Source organism: Rattus rattus, chromosome 11 (assembly GCF_011064425.1).
Source record: "Rattus rattus isolate New Zealand chromosome 11, Rrattus_CSIRO_v1, whole genome shotgun sequence".
Lineage (NCBI taxonomy): Eukaryota > Metazoa > Chordata > Mammalia > Rodentia > Muridae > Rattus > Rattus rattus.
This window is the reverse complement of record NC_046164.1, coordinates 33,299,190-33,322,071: the sequence shown is the minus strand read 5'-3', so window position 1 is coordinate 33,322,071 and position 22,882 is coordinate 33,299,190. Positions and strand designations below refer to the sequence as shown.

At 43.0% G+C, this 22,882-nt stretch overlaps 1 protein-coding gene across 1 annotated transcript in view; it reads right to left on the bottom strand.

Moving 5' to 3' along the window:
• Window positions 1-12,607: 12,607 nt before the first annotated feature.
• Exoc1 (exocyst complex component 1) overlaps window positions 12,608-22,882 on the bottom strand; it is a 50,553-nt gene continuing 40,278 nt past the window's right edge. Inside the window, exons 18-20 of the mRNA XM_032917160.1 lie at window positions 16,036-16,235; window positions 14,780-14,974; window positions 12,608-13,227 (exon numbers count right to left, since the gene is read on the bottom strand). Of these exons, the coding sequence (XP_032773051.1) occupies window positions 13,075-13,227; window positions 14,780-14,974; window positions 16,036-16,235 (548 nt within the window). The 3' untranslated portion in view covers window positions 12,608-13,074. The remainder of the gene's footprint in view (window positions 13,228-14,779; window positions 14,975-16,035; window positions 16,236-22,882) is intronic.

Genomic DNA, 22,882 nt, shown 5'->3' with positions numbered 1-22,882 from the left:
CGTCAGCAGTTTCTTGCCTAGGGGCTCTCTTGCAAACTCCATATGGAAGTTCTTCAATGCTCACCATCATCTTTGAAGTAGAATGGGGGTGCTGCCAGGAGCAGACCCATCTCATTGTCAAAAATGCCTTTTGTTAATAAAACATCCTTACATGCTGCGTTCTCTCCGGGCCACACCAGGAGGGGGATGGACATTCATGGCAAATGGTCATTCGTTGTGAATGGCAACCCATCTTCTCGTTCTGCCAGCGGGCCCCTTGTCTCTCCTCCCCATCCTTGCTGGGGGTGGAAGTCAGGGGTGTGGCAGTCTGGCCAGAGCACTGACCCCTGCACACTTCTCATTGTGGTTTGCGGGTTCCCTGTGGAAGCGTCAGGCGCTCTTGTCCTCACGCAGTTCACTGTTTTCACTGGACCCTCTTCCCCGTGCTTTGGGAGGGTGGCTTCTTGTGCGCCATCTCGCTGTGCGTCTATGTCCTAGTGCCGGTTCTGTGCGAAGAGACCTGGTAAAGGGAGAGGGGGTGTTGAGGAGAAAAAAACAGTTAAAAGGCTCTGGCATTTGTTGTCTGAGAAAAGGATGGTATTGAAGACCCCTCCTTTGTTGGGTGAGTGCCCACCCCATGCCTCTGCTTGGTGCCTTCAACCGTAGAAAAAAAGAAAAAGAAAAAAAATCCTTAAATGTGATTTCTGTGGATCTCTGGTATTTTTGAAGACCATCTATTGTAAGTCTGATTTGTTTCTAGCTATTTACCATCTGTTCAACTTTGAAAATATCTAGCTGTAACTAACTAGTTGGTATATTTAACATAACCATGAGTTTGTCAGACTACTTACATTTTTAATCATCCTAAATAGTTTTCAATAGCAGCTTTCAAGGTCTAGAACATCACATTACATAGGTACAATGCCTTACACAAGAGTTGAAACATATATTCAAAATGTTTTATAGCAAAATATAATTCTAAATCTGTATCAACATACAAAGTCCACACTACTATAAAAAGATTTGTCTTGTTGGTGTTCTTTGGTCTAAAAGTAGGTTCCATGATCTACCCTTTTATCCTATTATCTCTGTTTCCTTTTTTTCTTTCTAATCATTCTCTCCCTTTCCCCTTGGCATAAGAAAGAAAGAAGGATGAAGGAAGGAAAAGGAAAACAGAAAATACCTGAGTCTAACCTCCTTATTTCTCTCCTTGATCAAGACCATTAACAACTTGGAACTATCCGCCTTAAATGACAACAAACGCCCATCATCCACTGAATGACCAAAAGTGATCCACCCGCCTCTGGGGAATGGGGTGTTGTTCCTACTGTCTGGGACCATTGTTTACCTTTATGGAGGAGGGGCACTAAGAAAATTGCGATATTGGTTAGTCTTAAGAAAGCTGGCTGTTAGATTTGCTGTCCAGTCTCTGTGTGTTGAACAAGTTCAGGGCCTAACTGAATCCTGGCTGGAGCAGCCTGTGATGCAGAATGGTCTAGCTAGCTGTTGTGAAACTGTCCTGGATGCAGATTTTTGAGGAAACAGCGTTGAGGCAGTCTGAGGTAGGATCAAGCAGGATGCTGGAATAAATATGTCTCTCAGCATTTGATTCATCCCCGAGGGTGAATCTTGTTAGGGCCATTTTTTTCTTCATTGCTGTCTGTAAACATATAAACTTTCACAATATGCATTTCTGCATTAATATATGTATAGAATGTGAAGTTTGCAGAGCTTAGTTAGAGATGATTCTGTGCTCTCTGTCCCAGCAGGGAGGGTATCTCTGTCTTTCTTCATGTAAGTTTGTTTGGGTTATATGGCCAAACTGTAACACAAATGTTTATCTATGCACAGGTATGAAAGGATGGTGGGATAAGTCCTGAGGGTTTTGTACACCAGGATTTATCAGCTATGTGATAGGCTGAAGTTCTGGCTGGAGACAGTTTCCTGTCTTAGCTGTCTCAGAGCTGTTTCCATGTTGGGAAATCAGCAATAGAAGTTATGTGTTTTGTTCTTGATTTCTCTCATGTTGGCAGTCAGGATCTTCAGCGCCCCCTCAACCCCAGTCAAATCCGATTGTTATCAATTTGGAAGGAATCCAGAGCTTTTCTTCTGTACAAACAAAGACAAAATCTCTCCCCCAAAGTAACACATTTCCTTCCATTCTGAGGTTAAGACCTCCTTAAAATAAATAGGTCAGTTTAGTTTATCCCATAACCCAGTGCATCTCAGCATCTGCATTATCTGTCACCCTTCTAAATAAGGGACAGATTTCCTCTCCCCCAAAATGTCATGGTACTTGCCATAGGAATATATCCATGGCAACAGAACTCTGCTTTGCACTGCTGATCACCTTTAGTCAAGTGGCTCTCCCCTAAGCTGTGTGGTTTGTTCTGAGCACTCATGAGAAAGTGAAGCATTTCCCTTATGAGCTTGAGGACCCTTCAGAATACCACTCTAATCCTCAGTGTTTAACTCACGGGCTCTAAAGCTATTATTTATCTGACTATATCCTCTGGAGTAGAGACGCTCCAGTCTCTTAGTGTTCTTATTAAAATGATCTGAGCTGAAGATCGGGATATGTTTTTTTCCTTTGATACATCTGTTCAGTGTTTTCCATGCATATAAAGACAGAGTAATGTTAGACTGGCCATGTTCCAGTCTCCCATGAAGAGCAATAGTCCTCTTTCTGTGTCTCATAGGCTGTCTACAGTTGTTTCCATCCTCCCTGACACCAGAGCTCTGAGTGTGGCAGCACTTTTCATGGCCCAGTTGTGCATGACCCAAAGGCCTAGGGTGCTGAGCTGAGTAGTCATAGTCACCAAACATCGCCTTAAGACAGTGGCTCTAGGTTTGCTATCTCTCGCCTGTGAACATTAGAGGTATAGACTCTCAAGGGCATACACAAAGCAGAAACAAGCTTTATTAAGAATTACAGAAATGTGTGGAAATATACAACCTCAGGAGGTAGGAGTTGGGGGACCCTCTAGAATGTACCAGAGGCCTGGGAGGTGAGAGAATTTCACCTTAGATAAAATGTACAACAGTGGGGAAGGGGGAAATTTCTACCTTCAGTAGAAAGACAGGGCATCAAGTGGAGGGATGGGGTTGCCATCCCACAATCAAAAACTCTGACCCAGAATTATTCCTCCCTAAAAGAGCTGCAGGGACAAAAAAAAAAAAAAATGGAGAAAAGACTGAGGGAAAGGAGATCCAGTGACCAGCCTCACTTGGGATCCATCTCAAGGGGAGGCTCCAAGGCCTGACACTACTACTGATGCTATGATGTGCTTACAGATGGGAGCTTAGCATGGCTGCCCTCCTAGAGGTCTGACAAGCAGCTGAGACAAAGCAGATATTTACACCCAACCAATGGTCTGAAGTGAGGGACCCCTGTGGTTCAATTAGGGAAAAGCCAGAAGAAGCTGAGGAAGAGGGCGACCCCATAGGAAGACCAGCAGTGTCAATAAACCTGGACCCCTGAGATCTCTCAGACATTGAGCTATCAACCAGGCAGTGTACATGAGCTGATAGAGGTCCCTGACAAATATACAGCAGAGGGCTGCCTGGTTTGGCCTCAGTGAGAGAAGAAGCACCTAACCCTTGAGAGACTTGAGGCCCCAGGGAGTGGGGAGGCCTGTCGAAGTATGGGGGAACATCCTCTGTAGATGGAGAAGAATGGGATGAGGAACTGTCAGAGGGCAGTCCCTGTTTTTCCTCCCATGAGTATTTTATTCCCCCTTCTCTTTTTTTAATCTTTATTAACTTGAGTATTTCTTATTTACATTTCGATTGTTATACCCCTTCCCGGTTTCCTGGCCAACATCCCCCTAACCCTCTCCTCCTCCTCCCCTTCTATATGAGTGTTCCCCTCCCCATACTCCCCCCATTACCACCCTCCCCCCAACAATCACGTTCACTGGGGATTCAGTCTTGGCAGGACCAAGGGCTTCCCCTTCCACTGGTGCTCTTACTAGGCTATTCATTGCTACCTATGAGGTTGGAGCCCAGGGTCAGTCCATGTATAGTCTTTGGGTAGTGGCTTAGTCCCTGGAAGCTCTGGTTGGTTGGCATTGTTGTTCATAGGTCTCGAGCCCTTTCAAGCTCTTCCAGTCCTTTCTCTGATTCCTTCAACGGGGGTCCCATTCTCAGTTCAGTGGTTTGCTGCTGGCATTCGCCTCTGTATTTGCTGTATTCTGGCTGTGTCTCTCAGGAGAGATCTACATTCAGTTCCTGTCGGCCTGCACTTCTCTGCTTCATCCACCTTATCTAATTGGGTGGCTGTATTTGTATGGGCCACATGTGGGGCAGGCTCTGAATGGGTGTTCCTTCTGCCTCTGTTTTAGTCTTTGCCTCCCTATTTCCTGCCAAGGGTATTCTTGTTTCCCTTTTAAAGAAGGAGTGAAGCGTTCACATTTTGATCATCCGTCTTGAGTTTCATTTGTTCTGTGCATCTAGGGCAATACACGCATTTGGGCTAATAGCCACTTATCAATGAGTGCATACCATGTGTGTTTTTCTATGATTGGGTTACCTCACTCAGGATGATATTTTCCAGTTCCATCCATTTGCCTATGAATTTCATAAAGTCATTGTTTTTAATAGCTGAGTAATATTCCATTGTGTAGATGTACCACATTTTCTGTATCCATTCCTCTGTTGAAGGGCATCTGGGTTCTTTCCAGCTTCTGGCTATTATGAATAATAAGGATGCTATGAACATAGTGGAGCATGTGTCTTTGTTATATGTTGGAGCATCTTTTGGGTATATGCCCGAGAGAGGTATAGCTGGGTCCTCAGGTAGTTCAATGTCCAATTTTCTGAGGAAACTCCAGAATGATTTCCAGAATGGTTGTACCAGTCTGGAATCCCACCAAGAATAGAGGAGTGTTCCTCTTTCTCCACATCCTCACCAGCATTTGCTGTCACCTGAGTTTTTGATCTTAGCCATTCTCACTGGTGTGAGGTGAAATCTCAGGGTTGTTTTGATTTGCATTTCCCTTATGACTAAAGATGTTGAACATTTCTTTAGGTGCATTCCTCAGCTGTGAATTCTTTGTTTAGCTCTGAACCCCATTTTTAATAGGATTATTTGTCTCCCTGCAGTCTAACTTCTTGAGTTCTTTGTATATTTTGAATATAAGCCCTCTATCTGTTGTAGGATTGGTAAAGATCTTTTCCCAATCTGTTGGTTGCCATTTTGTCCTAACCACAGTGTCCTTTGCCTTACAGAAGCTTTGCAGTTTTATGAGGTCCCATTTGTCGATTCTTGATCTTAGAGCATAAGCCATTGGTGTTTTGTTCAGGAAATTTTCTCTAGTGCCCATGTGTTCGAGATGCTTCCCCACTTTTTCTTCTATTAGTTTGAGTGTATCTGGTTTGATGTGGAGGTCCTTGATCTACTTGGACCTAAGCTTTGTACAGGGTGATAAGCATGGATCGATCTGCATTCTTCTACATGCTGACCTCCAGTTGAACCAGCACCATTTGCTGAAAATGATACCTTTATTCCATTGGATGGTTTTGGCTCCTTTGTCAAAAATCAAGTGACCATAGGTGTGTGGGTTCATTTCTGGGTCTTCAATTCTATTCCACTGGTCTGTCTGTCTCTGTACCAATACCATGCAGTTTTTATCACTATTGCTCTGTAATACTGCTTGAGTTCAGGGATAGTGATTCCCCCAGAAGTCCTTTTACTGTTGAGGATAGTTTTCGCTATCCTGGGTTTTTTGTTATTCCAGATGAATTTGCAAATTGTTCTGTCTAACTCTCTGAAGAATTGGATTGGTATTTTGATGGGGATTGCATTGAATCTGTAGATCGATTTTGGTAAAATGGCCATTTTTACTATGTTAATCCTGCCAATCCATGAACATGGGAGATCTTTCCATCTTCTGAGGTCTTCTTCAATTTCTTTCTTCAGAGGCTTGAAGTTCTTATCATACAGATCTTTTACTTGCTTGGTTAAAGTCACACCGAGGTACTTTATATTATTTGGGTCTATTATGAAGGGTGTCGTTTCCATAATTTCTTTCTCAGCTTGTTTCTCTTTTGTGTAGAGGAAGGCTACTGATTTATTTGAGTTAATTTTATACCCAGCCACTTTGCTGAAGGTGTTTATCAGGTTTAGTGGTTCTCTGGTGGAACTTTTGGGATCGCTTAAATATACTATCATATCATCTGCAAATAGTGATATTTTGACTTCTTCCTTTCCAATCTGTATCCCCTTGATCTCCTTTTTGTTGTCTGATTGCTCTGGCTAGAACTTCAAGAACTATATTGAATAAGTAGGGAGAGTGGGCAGCCTTGTCTAGTCCCTGATTTTAGTGGGATTGCTTCACGTTTCTCTCCATTTTGTTTAATGTTAGCAACTGGTTTGCTGTATATGGCTTTAACTATGTTCTGGTATGGGCCTTGAATTCCTATTCTTTCCAGGACTTTTATCATGAAGAGGTGTTGAATTTTGTCAAATGCTTTCTCAGCATCTAATGAAATGATCATGTGGTTTTATTCTTTCAGTTTGTTTATATAATGGATTGAGTTGACGGTTTTCCATATAGTAAACCATCCCTGCATGCCTGGGATGAAGCCTACTTGATCATGGTGGATGATTGTTTTGATGTGCTCTTGGATTTGGTTTGCCAGAATTTTATTGAGTATTTTTGCTGCATCGATATTCATAAGGGAAATTGGTCTGAAGTTCTCTTTCTTTGTTGGGTCTTTGTGTGGTTTAGGTATAAGAGTAATTGTGGCTTCATAGAAGGAATTCGGTAGCGCTCCATCTGTTTCAATTTTGTGGAATAGTTTGGATAGTATTGGTATGAAGTCTGATAGAATTCTGCACTAAACCCGTCTGGACCTGGGCTCTTTTTGGTTGGGAGACCTTTAATGACTGCTTCTATTTCGTTAGGACTTATGGGGTTGTTTAAATGGTTTATCTGTTCCTGATTGAACTTCGGTACCTGGTATCTGTCTAGGAAATTGTCCATTTCCTGCAGATTTTCAAGTTTTATTGAATATAGGCTTTTGTAGTAAGATCTGATGATTTTTTTGAATTTCCTCTGATTCTGTAGTTATGTCTCCCTTTTCATTTCTGATTTTGTTAATTTGGACAGACTCTCTGTGTCCTCTCGTTAATCTGGCTAAGGGTTTATCTATCTTGTTGACTTTCTGAAAGAACAAACTTTTTGTTCTTTTGATTCTTTCTATGGTCCTTTATTCCCCCTTCTAAGAAGGACTGAAGCATCCACATTTTGGTCTTTCTTCTTCTCGAGTTTCATATGGTCTTCATATGAGCCTTACCGATACAGATGAGGATGCTTGCAGCTAACCATTGGACTGAGCACGGAGACCCCATTGGGGGAGTTAAAAAAAGGACTGAAGGAGCTGAAGGGGTTTGCAACCCCATAGGAAGAACAACAGTATCAACCAACCAGATGCCCCAGAACTCCCAGGGACTAAACCACCAACCAAAGAATACACATGGAGGGACCCATGGCTCTATCTGCATATGTAGCAGAGAATGGCATTGTCTAGCATCAATAGGAGGAGAGGACCTGGTCCTGTGAAGGCTCATTTCACCAGTGTAGGGCAATGCCAGAGTGTTAAGGTGGGAGTGGGTGGGTGGGAGTGGGAGCATCTTCACAGAAGCAGGTGGAGGGGAAGAAGGATGGGAGAGGGGATATGGGGATAACATTTGAAATGTAAATACATAAAATATCCAAGAAAAATAAATTATAATAAAAGAATTATAGAAATGTGAGAAATTAAAGAAAAAACAAACAAGATAGGAAGTTAGAACTTCCTTATCTAAGATTTTATGGGATTTTGGTAGACACTGGACAAAAGCTGGTGTGATCTCAATGTGATTGGTTGGCTCTCTGGGCTATTGTGGGCAAAGCCAATGAGGTCTCTCTCTCTCTCTCTCTCTCTCTCTCTCTCTCTCTCTCTCTCTCTCTCCTCCTCCCTCCCTCCCTCCTCCTTCCTCCTCCTCCCTCTCTCCATTCCTCTTTTTCTTATCACAGGTTGTAAGACTCTATATTTTGGTCGAAATGTGTTTGTCTACATCTCACAAAGGCCTAGTTGTTGGTTAAGTAACAAAAGCACGTCTTGCCCAACACACAACACACACCTTACAAAATAGGCGGCAGCCGCAAACCTTAACTTGAGTAGTTCATGGCACCATCAGGGACTCTTGCCATTCTCTTTCCTCAATGAGGGAATTTTATTTTTGGACCCTCTGTCTCATAGTCAGAAAGCGGTCATCACAGCCCTCAAGAAGCAGGTTTGCATGCAAGACAACCCAAAATGAGGAGTGAGAGGAAGAGACAGATCGCCTAACAAAAATAAAAATAAAAATCCATACAGACACACATGTTATAAACCTCTCTTCTCAGCACTCTCTGGTGGGATTCTCTTTATTGGACAGAACAACATGGAATCTATGTCTAAAGCACTCATTGGTAAAGAAGCTAGCATCTCTTAAGGTTTACTACAGACAATTAGCCGTTTATAAGCAAGTATGACAAAATATTATAATCATTTAGCATGTTTGAGAAAGTTCCCTTCATCTCAGATCAAGGGAGAGGAATTTGAGGAAAATCACTCAATAGATATTCCTTGAGTGGAGGGAAGTCTTAGCTGAGGATGCGCATTCGGGGCTTGTCAGAATAAAATGTGGTTTGTTTTTTCCTTAACCAGACCTGCATGTGCAATGGCAGCTGACTTTGGTGAGGGAGCGTCGGGGCACCCAGGAACAGCAGGCATGGCCCCCCAACTGTTCGGAGCTGTTTCTAGGAGTGTCTACCTAGGGTCTATTCTACTAGTCTTTCCCAACCATTCTGCAAGCCCCTTGCAATCTGGTCAAAAGACTTGTTCTAAAAGGTCTTGAGTATCTGGTGTCTGTGGCTGGATCCCTATCAGAAAGGATCTGGGAAGGTCCCCAGGGGAGATGAGGTGTCTTGTGTTTAGGGAAGTGGAGACATCAGAGACACTACCTTGATCTGCACAGCAGCCAGAGCATCTCCCCTAGGATCCTGACCCTGGATTTGGAGACCACTGTAAGAGATTGACTGGACCTTCAGCTGAGATACATCGCTGGCACAGGTGTGTAGCCTTGCGGAGAAAGGCTTGTATGTGTCTTGCTGTTCAAGATTAGGCATCTGGTGAGCAGGGGAGTTTGGCTTGTCTTGATTATTAGTCATGTGTTCAGTCTTTGTGGAGAGTAGCGCTAGGACCCAGTAAGTACCCACTGTGGTATGACAGGAGGGACAACTCAGCTCTTTGTAGAGCGATCAATATAACTTTCCACACAGCAGAAGAAATTGGGTACAAAACCAAATGTGAGGCTAAGGGTTAAGGAATCATTTAAAAACAGGAGACCCTGAGAGGCGGCAGAGAAATCATGGTTCTAGGATGATGCCCTTGGGAGAAGCATGCCATTTTGATTTCACCAGTACCCAGTCTCATTGGCACTCTCTCCTCTTTTCTCCTTAGAATGCTAATCATTATTTGTTTTTATAAGCTCCATGTATAAATACCAAGGAAGGTATCCTAAAAACATTTTAGTACCACTTCACGGTTACTTTCTTTTTTCCCCCACATTAAATGTCAGAGCCTGTGGACTTCCTCTTCACAGTGAGGAGTGTGGGGATGGACTGCGGTTTGAAGAGCCTTGTGGAAGGGGCTCTCCCTGAGTGCTGCAGCACTGACAGGTCAACACTGAGGTCAAAGTACTGGCTGAGTTTCTGCTTGTCAGGGCCTAGACAGGAACCAACCTAAGAATTGCTGGCCCCTAGAAAACCTTTAAAGGAAAGCAAATATCAGGAATGCCAACTCCTAATGAAGCCAAACAAAACTTCCGGCCTAAACTCCTCCTGACATTGCAGACACAGTGTTATTGTGCCCTGGGTAAAGGTTATCCTTGTATTACTCAAATGCTGATTTCTGTGTCCCCATATCTGGTTGCAATCCTTATCCTAAGAATCTCCAGTGTCAATGTTGTGAACAACACTGATCCCTAATTATTCTGATTGGTTAGTAAAGCTAGCTGATCAGCCAGTTACTGAGCAAGGGAGAGAATAGGGATGGGCTTCCTCCCAGACAAAGGGAAGGGAGAGAGAGGGAGGAAGTGGGGATTAGCCAAGGGGAGAGAGTCCAGGAGATATCTTGAGAAAATAACTGGAGCCCATAGAGCCAGATCAGTACTAAAGTGCAAGTACCACTGGGATTTTGACTGGGAGGTAGCCGGATTATTTTATAGAGTAACACTGCTCAGTTGTTGTGCCCTTAAAGCTTGTTAAATATAGTAGTCCAGTTTCAATTATCTGGGAGCTAGTTGGGTTAAGAGGAAAACTTATAAATGCCACTAACAACAAGTATTAAATCATGTATCAACAAGAAACAGGGGCTAGAGAGATGACTCAGTGGTTAAGAGCACTGGCTGCTCTCCCAGAGGTCCTGAGTGCAATTCCCAGCAACCACATGGTGATTCACAACCATCTATAATGGGATCCAATGCCCTCTTCTGGTGTGTCAAAAGACAACAACAGTGTACTTATATATATATAAAGTAAATAATTATTTAAAAAAACAAAGAAATAAAGTGGATCAACTGTTTAAAAAAACAAAAACAAGGAACAAAAGGACTGGCCATGCTTCACGGAACCTAAAAGGGATCTTTGTACCTTGTCTTTGTCTCCTATCCCATGTTTCTTCTTGTTGGAAAAAATTTGAAGGTCAGGTTATAATTTCAGGTTGTACTTACTTTTTGTAAGGTAGTTTAGGGGAGAATTTTAAGAATATTTCTCCATTTAAAAACAAAGTCAAATCACTCAGCTAAGATTACCCAGCAGAGAAGTGTGAGTTTAGGTAAGATAGACAAATGGATTGATGGATGCTGTAAGTAGGGAAGGGATCTATATGCACATTATGGAAAAGCCAGTGCCCTCTGGGGTCTCACACAAGGAAAAGGCAAGGCTGGCAGACTGTGCTCTGGTGATCAGGCTCTCCTCACGACCAGAGCTGCCACAGCTCTGACTGGATCCCCATCCCTCCACCTCCTAAAAAGGAAGAGGGCCAGGGGAAAGGTCTTGCATGCCCGAGGGACCTCCGCTTCCTTTTCTGAGTGGGCTGTCTGCTTTGGGACCCTCTATTCTCTTGCATTTCAGGGATTCAGACAGTGCGCAAACACAGAAAGGGAGAGGTGGATTGCTATGCTGGCTCAGGCTGCCCATAACCACCCAGGGAACGTGTGGAGCGCCCTTCCATCTTCAGACACTGTTTTGTTGGTTGGGCTCTGGTTCACAGGTCGGCATGTTTAATATTTGTCCATGGTTTTAATATGTAGCAGGTTGAAAGCCAATGGCTTGTGCCAGTCGGGCTGTTATACTTGCACGCCCAGTCTTAGCAGAGAAATTTACAGAGGTATATATAGACAGTCCTTCTCCTGCAGAGCTGAATCGTACAGGGCACATGACTCACTTGGGATGATCCTCCATGAATTTAATTCATTCTCCAGGTTTTCATCAAACTTAAACTGCACTGGTTGCACAATAGGGTAAGAACTATGTGCCCATTTCCTCTTCCTTGAGGGTCAGTGGCTTTCTAAGAATTCCTAGCCCGTAGTTCTCAGCCTTCCTCATGCTGTGACCCAGATACAGTTCCTCAACCATAAGACTGTCTTGTTGCTATTCATCACTGTAATTTTGCTACCGTTATGAATCGTAATGCCAATTATTTTTTAGAGATAGACGTTTGCCAAAAGGGTTGCAAACCCCAGGTTGAGAACCTCTGTGTCTCACTGTCCACAATGCTCAGAGCACACCTAAGAGTGCTGGATTTTCAGCAGGGCAGGCTTGGCCTCCAGCCGACTGGAACCTTGGTGTGGGTAGTGGCGGTGTCTGACATCACAGCAGTGGAAGCTGTGTCTGTGTCCGATGCTGCAGGCACGGCTAAGGAAACTCTTCCCACCTTCCGTGAACTAGCCTGTTTCCTTCTACTTTCTAACTCAGAACTCAGTAAGGAATGAACTGCTACAGACAATGAGTCAGTGGGGCAGCCTTGACCCTTGCTGCCAAGCTGATTACAGAGACAAGTAAACCAAGCAAAACTCCCAAATCAGCCATCCTCCTGCCTCAGCCTCATAAGTGCTGGGATGACTGGCATGTACTGCCACATGACTTTTTAAACGTCTATGCCTCTGCCTTATTTTACCAGAAATTTTCAATTAACCTCTGCTTTTCCACTTGTAACTCTAAGCTACAATGGCTTAATGTGTTTTAAAGTTTCATATTAAAAAATCCCGGCACATACATGTGTCCGTGGTGATGCCCTTTTCCCATGACCGTGTTTCCAGCACTTCTCTACATTTCCTTTCTGCTATCACTGCTCCATGGGGTGAACACGGCTGTACTCAGCCATTCCTCTGCTGATGGACATTCAGGTTGTTTCAGTATGGTCCTAAATATGAAGTATTTTTGATGCTGTTATATCTTTTTCTTAGTGTTCTCTTTCTTATTGTTAAAATTCTAAGTGTTCTATGGTAGACCTCACAATTAGTTCTGGTATACAGATTCTGTAAGAATTTGCTTTTATATGTAAGATATATAATACCTAAGAATATTATCAAATATCAACTTTTAATAATGTCCTTTATTTAATATACAGAGCTACATCATCCTTAAAATCCAGGCTGGTAACTGATTACCCCATCAGCTCCCTTGCCCATATGCACACTGGTGAGACACGGGGACAAACAGTTCTGTACAGTGTTCACAGTTCCATGATTTGTGAGCCACTGGCGCATGTGAGTGCTGACAGCTCCCACTTCCCCTCAGCACAGTCACTGCAACACAAGCAGGGGGCAGTAAAGGATGTCCTGCCCTGTCACTGCAAAGTGCTGAAGGCTTCTCATGATGAGATAAAGGCTTACATACACCACCTGCAGGCCAAAGAAACCCGAGCTGCAGCCGCTTCCTGCAGTTATCTGACATTAGTAACAGAGGCTGGAGTCTGGCTTCTCGAAGCACATGCTTTACTGTCTACGTAGTGTTTGGTGGGCTGAAGGGCATGCTCACTTCTTTTTCTCTGTCACAAAGCTTAGTGGGACTGTGCGATGCTGGAGCAGTAATCCAGAATGTCCTGAATGGTGAATTCCATCGTAACTCCAGATCCAGGGTAACAGCGCGCTATCAAGCCCTCGAAGTGCTTGTACTGGCGTATAAATTCATCTTGCATGGAGTGCCACACCACCTATTGCAAAACAGAAAGTGAAGGCCAGAGCCCCGTGAGGGACGACTCCGTAATCGCACACGGAGCACAGGTTATGAGACAGATCTGAGGATCTGTATGCATGGCAGTAGGAACGTCACTCTGATGCCAATGCCCTCAGCCCTTGTACTTGGGACCTCTGCCCATGCCACTGGTCCTGTCTGTAAACAAGGTGTGGATGTAACAGTCTTCCCTCCTGAGTTAGCCAAGAGGCTGATGATCCAGTATAGGTTTAGGAAGGCCAGGTCTCCCACGAGCAAACACCCATTATGCTTTAGCTGTTATTACATACACTCTAACATCCACGACAGATGCACAATTATGTGTGGAAGCAGGACCACCATTCAGGAAGTACAATGCTAACATTTAAGTTCCATTTTAGTCATGGTTCAGGTTTTTCTTTATCTAGAATCAATGGCACAGAGCATTGCTTGATACTGTGGAGGGAGCCATGATGACCCAGGGTTTCCCTCCACCTGCAACTGTGTGATAACATACCTAGCCATGGGGCAGACGTGTAGAGAATTTCAAGACAGAATTGATGGTGATGTCAGGGCTTAAAGTCATTGAGCTTTACCCTGTATCAGCACAGTGCAATTTAAGTCTCCCAAGGACCTGGGGAGGGTGGGTCTATGGCCCCATCCCAGAATGTACTCTCCTAGGAGTTTCTACTGAACCTCCTCCATCCTCATTGCTGTCAACTTAAGACCTGGCACTATCGCCCACACCTTCTGCTTTCCTCACTTAGCTTCTTCCACTGAGCATCATGCCTACCACTCGTGAGCAAGGGCTTGCCTTTGAGAAGTGAGCACAAATGCAGCCCCGTGGGTGAGTGCTTCCATGAGGCTGAAATCACACATTCTCCATCTCTGGGCTCCCAGCAAAGTTTATAAAGAACACAGCCTCACTCTGTCAAACCTGGCCCCACTGCACAAGAGCTAGGCCTGCTGCCATGTTAGCCCACCTCTCTAGTCTCACGCCCTTATCCAGGAAATGAACAACAGTGGTGCCCACGGGAGGCTTCAGTTTGAAGCTCAGAACTCAAGAACTTGGCCCAGATTGCGCAGCTGAATGTGATTCAGGATTCCAGATCCATTTCTACCCCCACCCCGCTCAGAGCCATGGCTCCATGATAAGCAACACTGAGCTCACTCAGTGAGTCAGAAACTCAGCCACCAAAGCAGCAATGCCTCACCATGGGGAACACAAACATCAAAGAGGAAATGACTACACGCACATAACGAACCCTGCTTACAGTTCACCACCCTGTCTGTGCTCTACACAATTTCATTTGTCTTTAGTTTACTTTTGTTTGGCTTCTTTGAGGCAGGGTCTATGTAGGCCGGGTTGTCTGTAAGCTCACTATGTAGCCTAGGATGACCTCGATCCTGTGCCTCACCTCTCAAGTGCAGGGGAAGGCGTGCACCACGCGGCTATGGGGATTCTCTCAGGCACTAAAACTAGAGCGTGTGGGGGGCGGGCTGTGCAGAGAAGCAGCAGCTTTCAAAGCCAGGCGGTCCTGAGAATGGCCTACCTGAAGTAAGTTCTCCTCTTCACACAAGTGCTTGTCAACCTTCTTGTAGAGGTTATCCAGACCCTTCTTCACTTCCTTGCCGGGATACTCCTTAATGACCTTGCGGAGCTCTTGCTTGTTGAATGCTAGCTGGTAGCTCACCTCCTCCTCCCGAATGCCCTGGGCTACTCGAGCTTCAACCCCTTCAAAGAAATGCTTCAAGGGAATGGAGAGGAGTGATGGGTAAGAGCTACTTTATTATCACCCGAACTCCTGAGAAAGTTTCAATGCATGTAAGCCCACAAATGTTAAAACAGCCACGTATCTCCTCGCTACAAGTGATAACTGCTGGGGACATTTGGATTGCCTTCTGTTTCTCTAACGTGAGCATAGAGAACTATAATCTCACATGCTCCATTTGCTATTTCATGTTAAAGACTCAGGGTTTCTCTCCATCTCTTTCAGCCTCCTGCATTTGGGATTACAAACACAAACATTTATACCCAGCAAAACTATCATTTCTTAATTTTATAATTTACACAGGGGAATGACTCAAGTCAGGAACGAACGAACACGAACACACACACACACACACACCCCACTTCTGGTAGGTGTGGAGGCCAGAGGTTGACATTAGGATACCTTCCTCAATTGTTTCTTTGCCTTATTTACAGAAGTGAGATCTCTCACTGAGCCTGGGACCCCCTGCTAGGGCTATATTTATTGCCAGCGAGCCCTTGGGATCTGAACTAGGGTTGGGGCGTGCTTTTCTGGGGGCAATAGAAACTCAGCAAGCATCTTACCCTCAAATCATTTCCCATCCTCGTTTACCTTGACAAATCTTTTTGAAATCTTCCCCTAAACTACATAAAAGTTGGCCATTTATGAGGAAAAAAATGGGAAGAACTCAGTCAAGGTTCACCCTTAAGTTTCTGTGTTTGTAAAATGGAATAATAGTATCTTCGTTCCTATCATTGTTCAATTGTATATTATTTATTTGAGACAGAGTTCTCCTAAGTTGCCCACACAGGCACTGAATGTAAGTTATAATCCTCTTGTTTCTGCTTTCTAGGCAATGGGGATTAGAGAGTGTGGGCTGCAAATTTACAAATGAAAAGAAACCACAGATGCAGACGTCTATTAATGTCTGGATGCTGGCAGCTTCCTCAAGCACCTCCTTCAAGCCTCATTCCCGTGTCAGTACCCAAAAAACGTATTCTGATATAAACTGATGCAGGGTTCAAAACCAGGAAAACATGGAATAAAAATATATTTACATTTAGTTTTTCAAGGGGCTGTCCTAAAGAGTAAATGACGTAAGACTGAAGGTGATCAGTGTACTTCTGCTTGGCTTCTTTTTTCTCAGCTTCAAGACATGAGATTTTCAGACGAGAAAGCGTTGCAAAAATATGGTGAAAGTTCTCCATCATGACCACATCCCTCGGGGTCTTCTGGCTTTCATTTGCTACTTTCTCCACTGAAACCGATGCAGAAAAGAAAGAAAAACCTCTCTGAGGTGAGTTAAATAGTTCAGGACTAAACACCGTATTTTAATATCACAAGGTCCTCAAAGCCTCCTGAAACAGTGGGTCATCCCCAAACAATACCATGCACACATGGAAATTCAGTGTGGAGCAAAGGTAACTTCAAGTCAGTGAGGAAATTGTGAATTATACCTCTATGTCAGGACAAATGATTCACATGGGAAGGTTCTAAAATGCTCAAGTACTTAAGTAAAAAGCATCAACAGGATCGTAACCATCAAGAAAAATATAGCTAGTTACAAATCAGGTTTTGGGATAGCATGACCTTCTAAAGAATGACTCAAACACAGGAGTTGAAGAAAAGGATGACACAAAACCTGGAAACTCTTACAAGAACACCATGAACAGAATCACAAAGTGCAGTGAACTGAGCGAGAACATCTAGGGCATGTTGGCCAGAAGGGGATAAAAAGACAGAATGGCAGGAATGGCCAGCACTGCAGAATATACAGAGCAATTCAACTTTCACCAAATGCTCACAGCACTAAACTGGTATAAGCTCTCTACTAGCACCATAACTTAGCAACGTCTCGATATATACATAAACCAATTGTATTTCTGGCTGGAAACAAACTAACCCATTCTAATGGCATATTCAGTAAATAAATAGTGATGTACAGAAACCACAAGGTCATTAAAATGATTAACAGACACTGTGATGGTTAGTATTGTCAGCCTGACAGAACATAGAAAAGTGTGGGAAATGGGCCTTGGAGCACGGCTGTGAGTGGTTGATTACATTAACTGAGGTGAGCAGAACTGCCCACTCTAGGTGGTACCATTCCCTGGTCAGGGGATCTATATAAGCACAGAGAAGGGAAACTGAACACTAACAGGCACACATCATTGCTTCCTCCTTCTGACTACAGACGTAATGTAACAGCTGTATCCAGCTTCTCATGACCTCCCTTCCCTGCCATGACAGTACCTTGAACTGGGAGCTAAAATTAAATCTTTCTTAAGTTCCTTTTTTATCAGACTATTTTATCAAAGCAACAGGAAAAAATTAACCTAGGATAGATATCTATATCAACCGACAAGGAAAGATTAAGGATTATAGAGTCAAGTAGTTCTAGTGCATGGAAAATTAAACTAAACAACTTCAATTACAAAACCATACACATAAAGTATGTATGAGACAGCGAGAGGGGCATGGAAAAATATATAAATAGAAACATTGTCACAAATAATCTTTCCCCCTTAACGTAAAAAGGCCTGTTTTCTTGTTTTCTGTTATTGTAATATTAGCACATTTTATTTTTATAACCAGATAAAACTATTTTTATTAGGCATATGTATGCGTCTATGGTATGGTAGTCTATAGGTATGTGTAGTACCTACCTAAGCCAGAAGAGGGCATCAGATCCTGAGTTAGAGTTACAGGCAGTTGTGAGCCACTTTGGTGGGTTCTGGAACCTGAACTTGCAGGGCAGCACAGGCTCTGGACCTGTGGAGCAATCTTGCCACGCCTCCAACTAAACTAGTTAACCTTTAACACAAGCACCCAATTAAAAGATTTATCTACCCTTTCTCTAGGCTTGCCTTCACACACACACACACACACACACACACACACACACACACACACACACAGAGTTTGGTGCAATATGGCATGATTTAACTTTCTGTTGATTTTTGCTATGAAATCAAATCATTAAGTGTAAGTAATCAGACAGTTTTAAGCAGCGTGTCTCTGCACCAATACTGTGCAGGTTTTATCACTATTGCTCTGTAGGACAGCTTGAGGCCAGGGATGGTGACTCCCCCAGTTCTTTTATTGTTCAGGATTATTGTGGCAATCTGGGGCTTTTTGTTTTTCCATATGAAGTTGAGAATTGTTCTTTCAAGGCCTATAAAAAACTGTGTTGAAATTTTGATGGGGAGTGTATTGAATCTGTAGACTGTTTTGGTAAGATGGCCATTTCCACTTTTCACTATGTTAATTCTACCTATCCATGAGCACGGGAGAGCTTTCCATCTTCTGAGATCTTATTCAATTTCTTTCTTCAGGGACTTGAAGTTCTTATCATACAGATCTTTCACTTGCTTGGTTAGAGTCACACCAAGGTATTTTATATTATTTGTGGCTATTGTAAAGGGTGTTGTTTCCCTAATTTTTTTCTCAGCCTGTGTATCATTTGTATAAAGGAGGGCTACTGATTTCTTTTGAGTTAATTTTGTATCCAGCCACTTTGCTGAAGATGTTTATCAGCTGTTGGAGTTCTCTGGTAGAATTTCTGGGGTCACTGATGTATACTATTATATCATCCACGAATAGTGACACTTTGACTTCTTCCTTTCCATTTTGTATCCCCTTGATCTCCTTTCAAAATGTTCCTGAGTGGACTCTCACATAGGCCTGCCCACAGTACTAAAGCACCCTGTGGAACCTAACTGATTAAAACCCTGAGGCTGAAGGGGACTGACCTCTAGGGCATGGTGGCACCCCTGCCCGCCCACCCCCTTCAGAAGACCCTCACTGAACGCTTCTGTACCCCAGGAAGGCCTTCAATTCTACACAGCAGTAAGACCCTGGCGGGCCAGGTCAGTAGGAGGTGCTTGCTTTTCACACTTGAGAGATGCTCAACTCCTCTTACGCATGTCATCTGCCATAACAACACTGACAGAGACCACGGTTAAGAAAGCACTGCGGACAGCACACGCTGAGTAACTCAAAGCTTTAGACATAAACATGATATCTGAAATAACTGCAGAGGGAAACCCTTCCATGTCAACAAAGAGGAGGAAACAAACAAAAACCTCGCAAGCCCCCCAAAGACCCAGAATCATGAACTCTGGAAGTATTTTGAGTAGAGGTTTTTAGAAGGCATCAGTGGCTCCTCAGTGACCCTGAAGTACCATGGAATTAGTTTGCTTTAAACAGTTCTGATGGCAGGAGGTACTCTTGTTTAGAAAATTCCACAGGGAACATTTACAAGGTTAATTCCTATATTTAAAAAAAGTGGTGTAGGTACCCATCACAATAGTCCCAAATAATATAAAATACCTCGGTGTGACTTTAACCAAGCAAGTGAAAGATCTGTATGATAAGAACTTCAAGTCTCTGAAGAAAGAAACTGAGGAAGACCTCAGAAGATGGAAAGATCTTCCATGCTCATGGATTGGCAGGATTAATATAGTAAAGATGGCCATTTTACCAAAATCGATCTACAGATTCAATGCAATCCCCATCAAAATTCCTACTCAATTCTTTATAGAGATAGAAAGAGCAATTTACAAATTCATTTGGAATAACAAAAAACCCAGGATAGCGAAAACTATCCTCAATAATAAAAGGACTTCTGGGGGAATCACTATCCCTGAACTCAAGCTGTATTACAGAGCAATAGTGATAAAAACTGTATGGTATTGGTAATGAGACAGGCAGGTAGACCAGTGGAATAGAATTGAAGACCCAGAAATGAACCCACACACCTATGGTCACTTGATCTTTGACAAAGGAGCTAAAACCATTCACTGGAAAAAAGATAGCATTTTCAGCAAATGGTGTTGGTTCAAATGGAGGTCAGCATGTAGAAGAATGCAGATCGATCCATGCTTATCACCCTGTACAAAGCTTAAGTCCAAGTGGATCAAGGACCTCCACATAAAGTCAGATACACTAAAACTATTAGAAGAGAAAGTGGGGAAGAGCCTTGAACACATGAACACAGGGGAAATTTTCCTGAATGAAACACCAATGGCTCATGCTCTACGATCAAGAATCGACAAATGGGATCTCATAAAACTGCAAAGCTTCTGGTAAGGCAAAGGACACTGTTGTTAGGACAAAAAGGCAACTAACAGATTGGGAAAAGATCTTTACCAATCCTACAACAGATAGAGGGCTTATATCCAAAATATACAAAGAACTCAAGAAGTTAGACCGCAGGGAGTCAAATCACCCTATGAAAAAATGGGGTTCAGAACTAAACAAAGAATTCACAGCTGAGGAATGCCAAATGGCTGAGAAACACCTAAAGAAATGTTCAACATCTTTAGTCATAAGGGAAATGCAAATCAACCCTGAGATTCCACCTCATACCAGTCAGAATGGCTAAGATAAAAAACTCAGGTGACAGCAGATGCTGGTGAGGATGTGGAGAAAGAGGAACACTCTTCCATTGTTGGTGGGATTGCAAACTGGTACAACCACTCTGGAAATCAGTCTGGAGTTTCCTCAGAAAATTGGACATTGCACTACCTGAGGACCCAGCTATTCCAAAAGATGCTCTAACATACAACAAAAACACATGCTCCACTATGTTCATAGCAGCCTTATTTATAATAGCCAAAAGCTGGAAAGAACCTAGATGCCCTTCAACAGAGGAATGGATACAGAAAATGTGGTACATCTACATAATGGAATAGTACTCAGCTATCAAAAACAATAACTTCATGAAATTCATAGGCAAATGTAATGAACTAGAAATTATCATCCTGTGTGAGGTTACTCAAGCACAGAAAAACACACTTGGTATGCACTCATTGATAAGTGGATATTAGCCAAAAAGCTCGAATTATCCAAGATGCAATCCACAGACTACAGGAAGCTCAAGACCAAAATGCGGATGCTCCCACTCCTTCTTAAAAGGGGGAAAATATCCATAGTAGTGGATATGGAAGCAAAGTTTAAAGCAGCGACTTAAGGAATGGCCATTCAGAGCCTGACCCACATGTAGTCCATATATATATACAGCCACCAAAGATAAGATTGATGAAGCTAAAAAATGCATGCTGAAAGGGACCGGATATAGATCTCTCCTGAGAGACACATCCAGAGCACGTCCAATACAGAGGTCAATGCTAGCAGCAAACCACTGAACTGAGAACAGGATCCCCTTGGGGGGGGGGGGACTAGAGAAAGGATTGAAAGAGTTGAAGGAGCTTGCAATCCCATAAGAACAACAATGCCAACCAACCGGAGCTTCCAGGGACTAAGCCACTACCCAAAGACTATACATGGACTGACCCAGGGCTCCAACTGCTTATGTAGCAGAGAATAGCCTTATTGGGACACCAGTGGTGGAAGAGAAAGCCCTTGGTCCTTCCAAGGTTGGACCCTTAGTGCAGGGGAATATGGGGGAGCAATAAGGGGGATGTATACGAGGAATACCTGCAAGGGGGAGGGGGAGTAGAAGGGATGGGGGCTTATGGAAACCAGGAAGGGGAATAACGTTTGAAATATAAGTAAAGAAATATCTAATAAAAAAATGTAAAGAAATGGGGTAGGTAATCCAGCAAGACAGTATGGCAGCCTTCATGTTGAATTCAATTCACAGAAATGTAAAACAGCGGATACAACAGAGCAGAGAAAATGAACTGCTTTACTCTTTGTGGACATTAAACTTTCTAAGTCAAGGGAATGGCCAAAATGCTGCGTCTTTTCTATATTTCAAGGTAAAATAAAAAATGGCTTCTAGGGTTAGGAATTTAGCTCAGTGGTAGAGCGCTTGCCTAGCAAGCGCAAGGCCCTGGGTTCGGTCCCCAGCTCGAAAAAAAAAAAAAAAAAAAAAAAGGCTTCTATAAGATAGTTTATTTGTTGGAGGTGGGGACGTCACTGAAAGTTACATGAAGATCATACTTTGCCCTAAAATTCATTGCAGTCCACTTGATATAAAAACCAAATCAAAGTTTAGTATATTTTAATAAGTGAACACTAAATACATCAGGTAAAGACATCATATAGACTATTCCAACAGAATTGTACTGTGTATTATGAAATATGAGGACTCAAATATTTAATAGGTATCTTTGTCATGTAATCACTCATACATAAAACCAAACTGGTATTACTGATAATTTACTTAAGAAATTAAGCATTATTTTTTTTTCTTTTGACTTGTTGACTGAGTTTCAAAGGGCACATCAGAATTTTATAGTTGATGCTAATGTGAAAATAAACATCCCTATTTTGCAGTGTCATGAACATACAATACTTGGACATGCTGTGTAATAGTGTAACATCTGTGTATCTGACCATAAAGGCAGATAATTGAAAACATTGTAAAATTAAGCCCTTCAATTCTTGTTAAATATGAAATATTTGTATCTTGTAACTAAAGACACCCTTAAATTAGGAAAAAATAAAAGAGATGCTCAATTTCACACAGCCCAGAAAGAGGCAACGTTGGGGGTGGTCCTGTTGGTGCTATGTATTCGAGTGCTAAATACTGGCCCCAAGATCTGGTTGCAGACCCTCAATTATACAAAGGGATGCTATGTAAACCTTGCTCCCAAATTTAAAGCTATTGGTTAAATAAAAATAGATACAGCCAATTACTGGGGAGAATGGAAAGAGGTGTAGTTTCAGTTACTGGGCTGGGAGGAGGAGACAGGAGGAGGAGAAGAAGGAGAAAGAAAGATGGAGAGAACAAGGGGTTTCCATTAGACTTGGTGGACCAGGAGCACATGTCCTAGTGGATGCTCCTGAGGACAGACTGATGGAGCAGACAGACTGATGGAGCAGAAATAACCCCAGCAAGACTCCAGCAGCAAGTACTCAGGGAGCAAGCTGGGAATTAACAGGCTAGCGCTAGAAAAATAAAGCGGACTATTTCCCCAGGAATTGTGCTAAAGC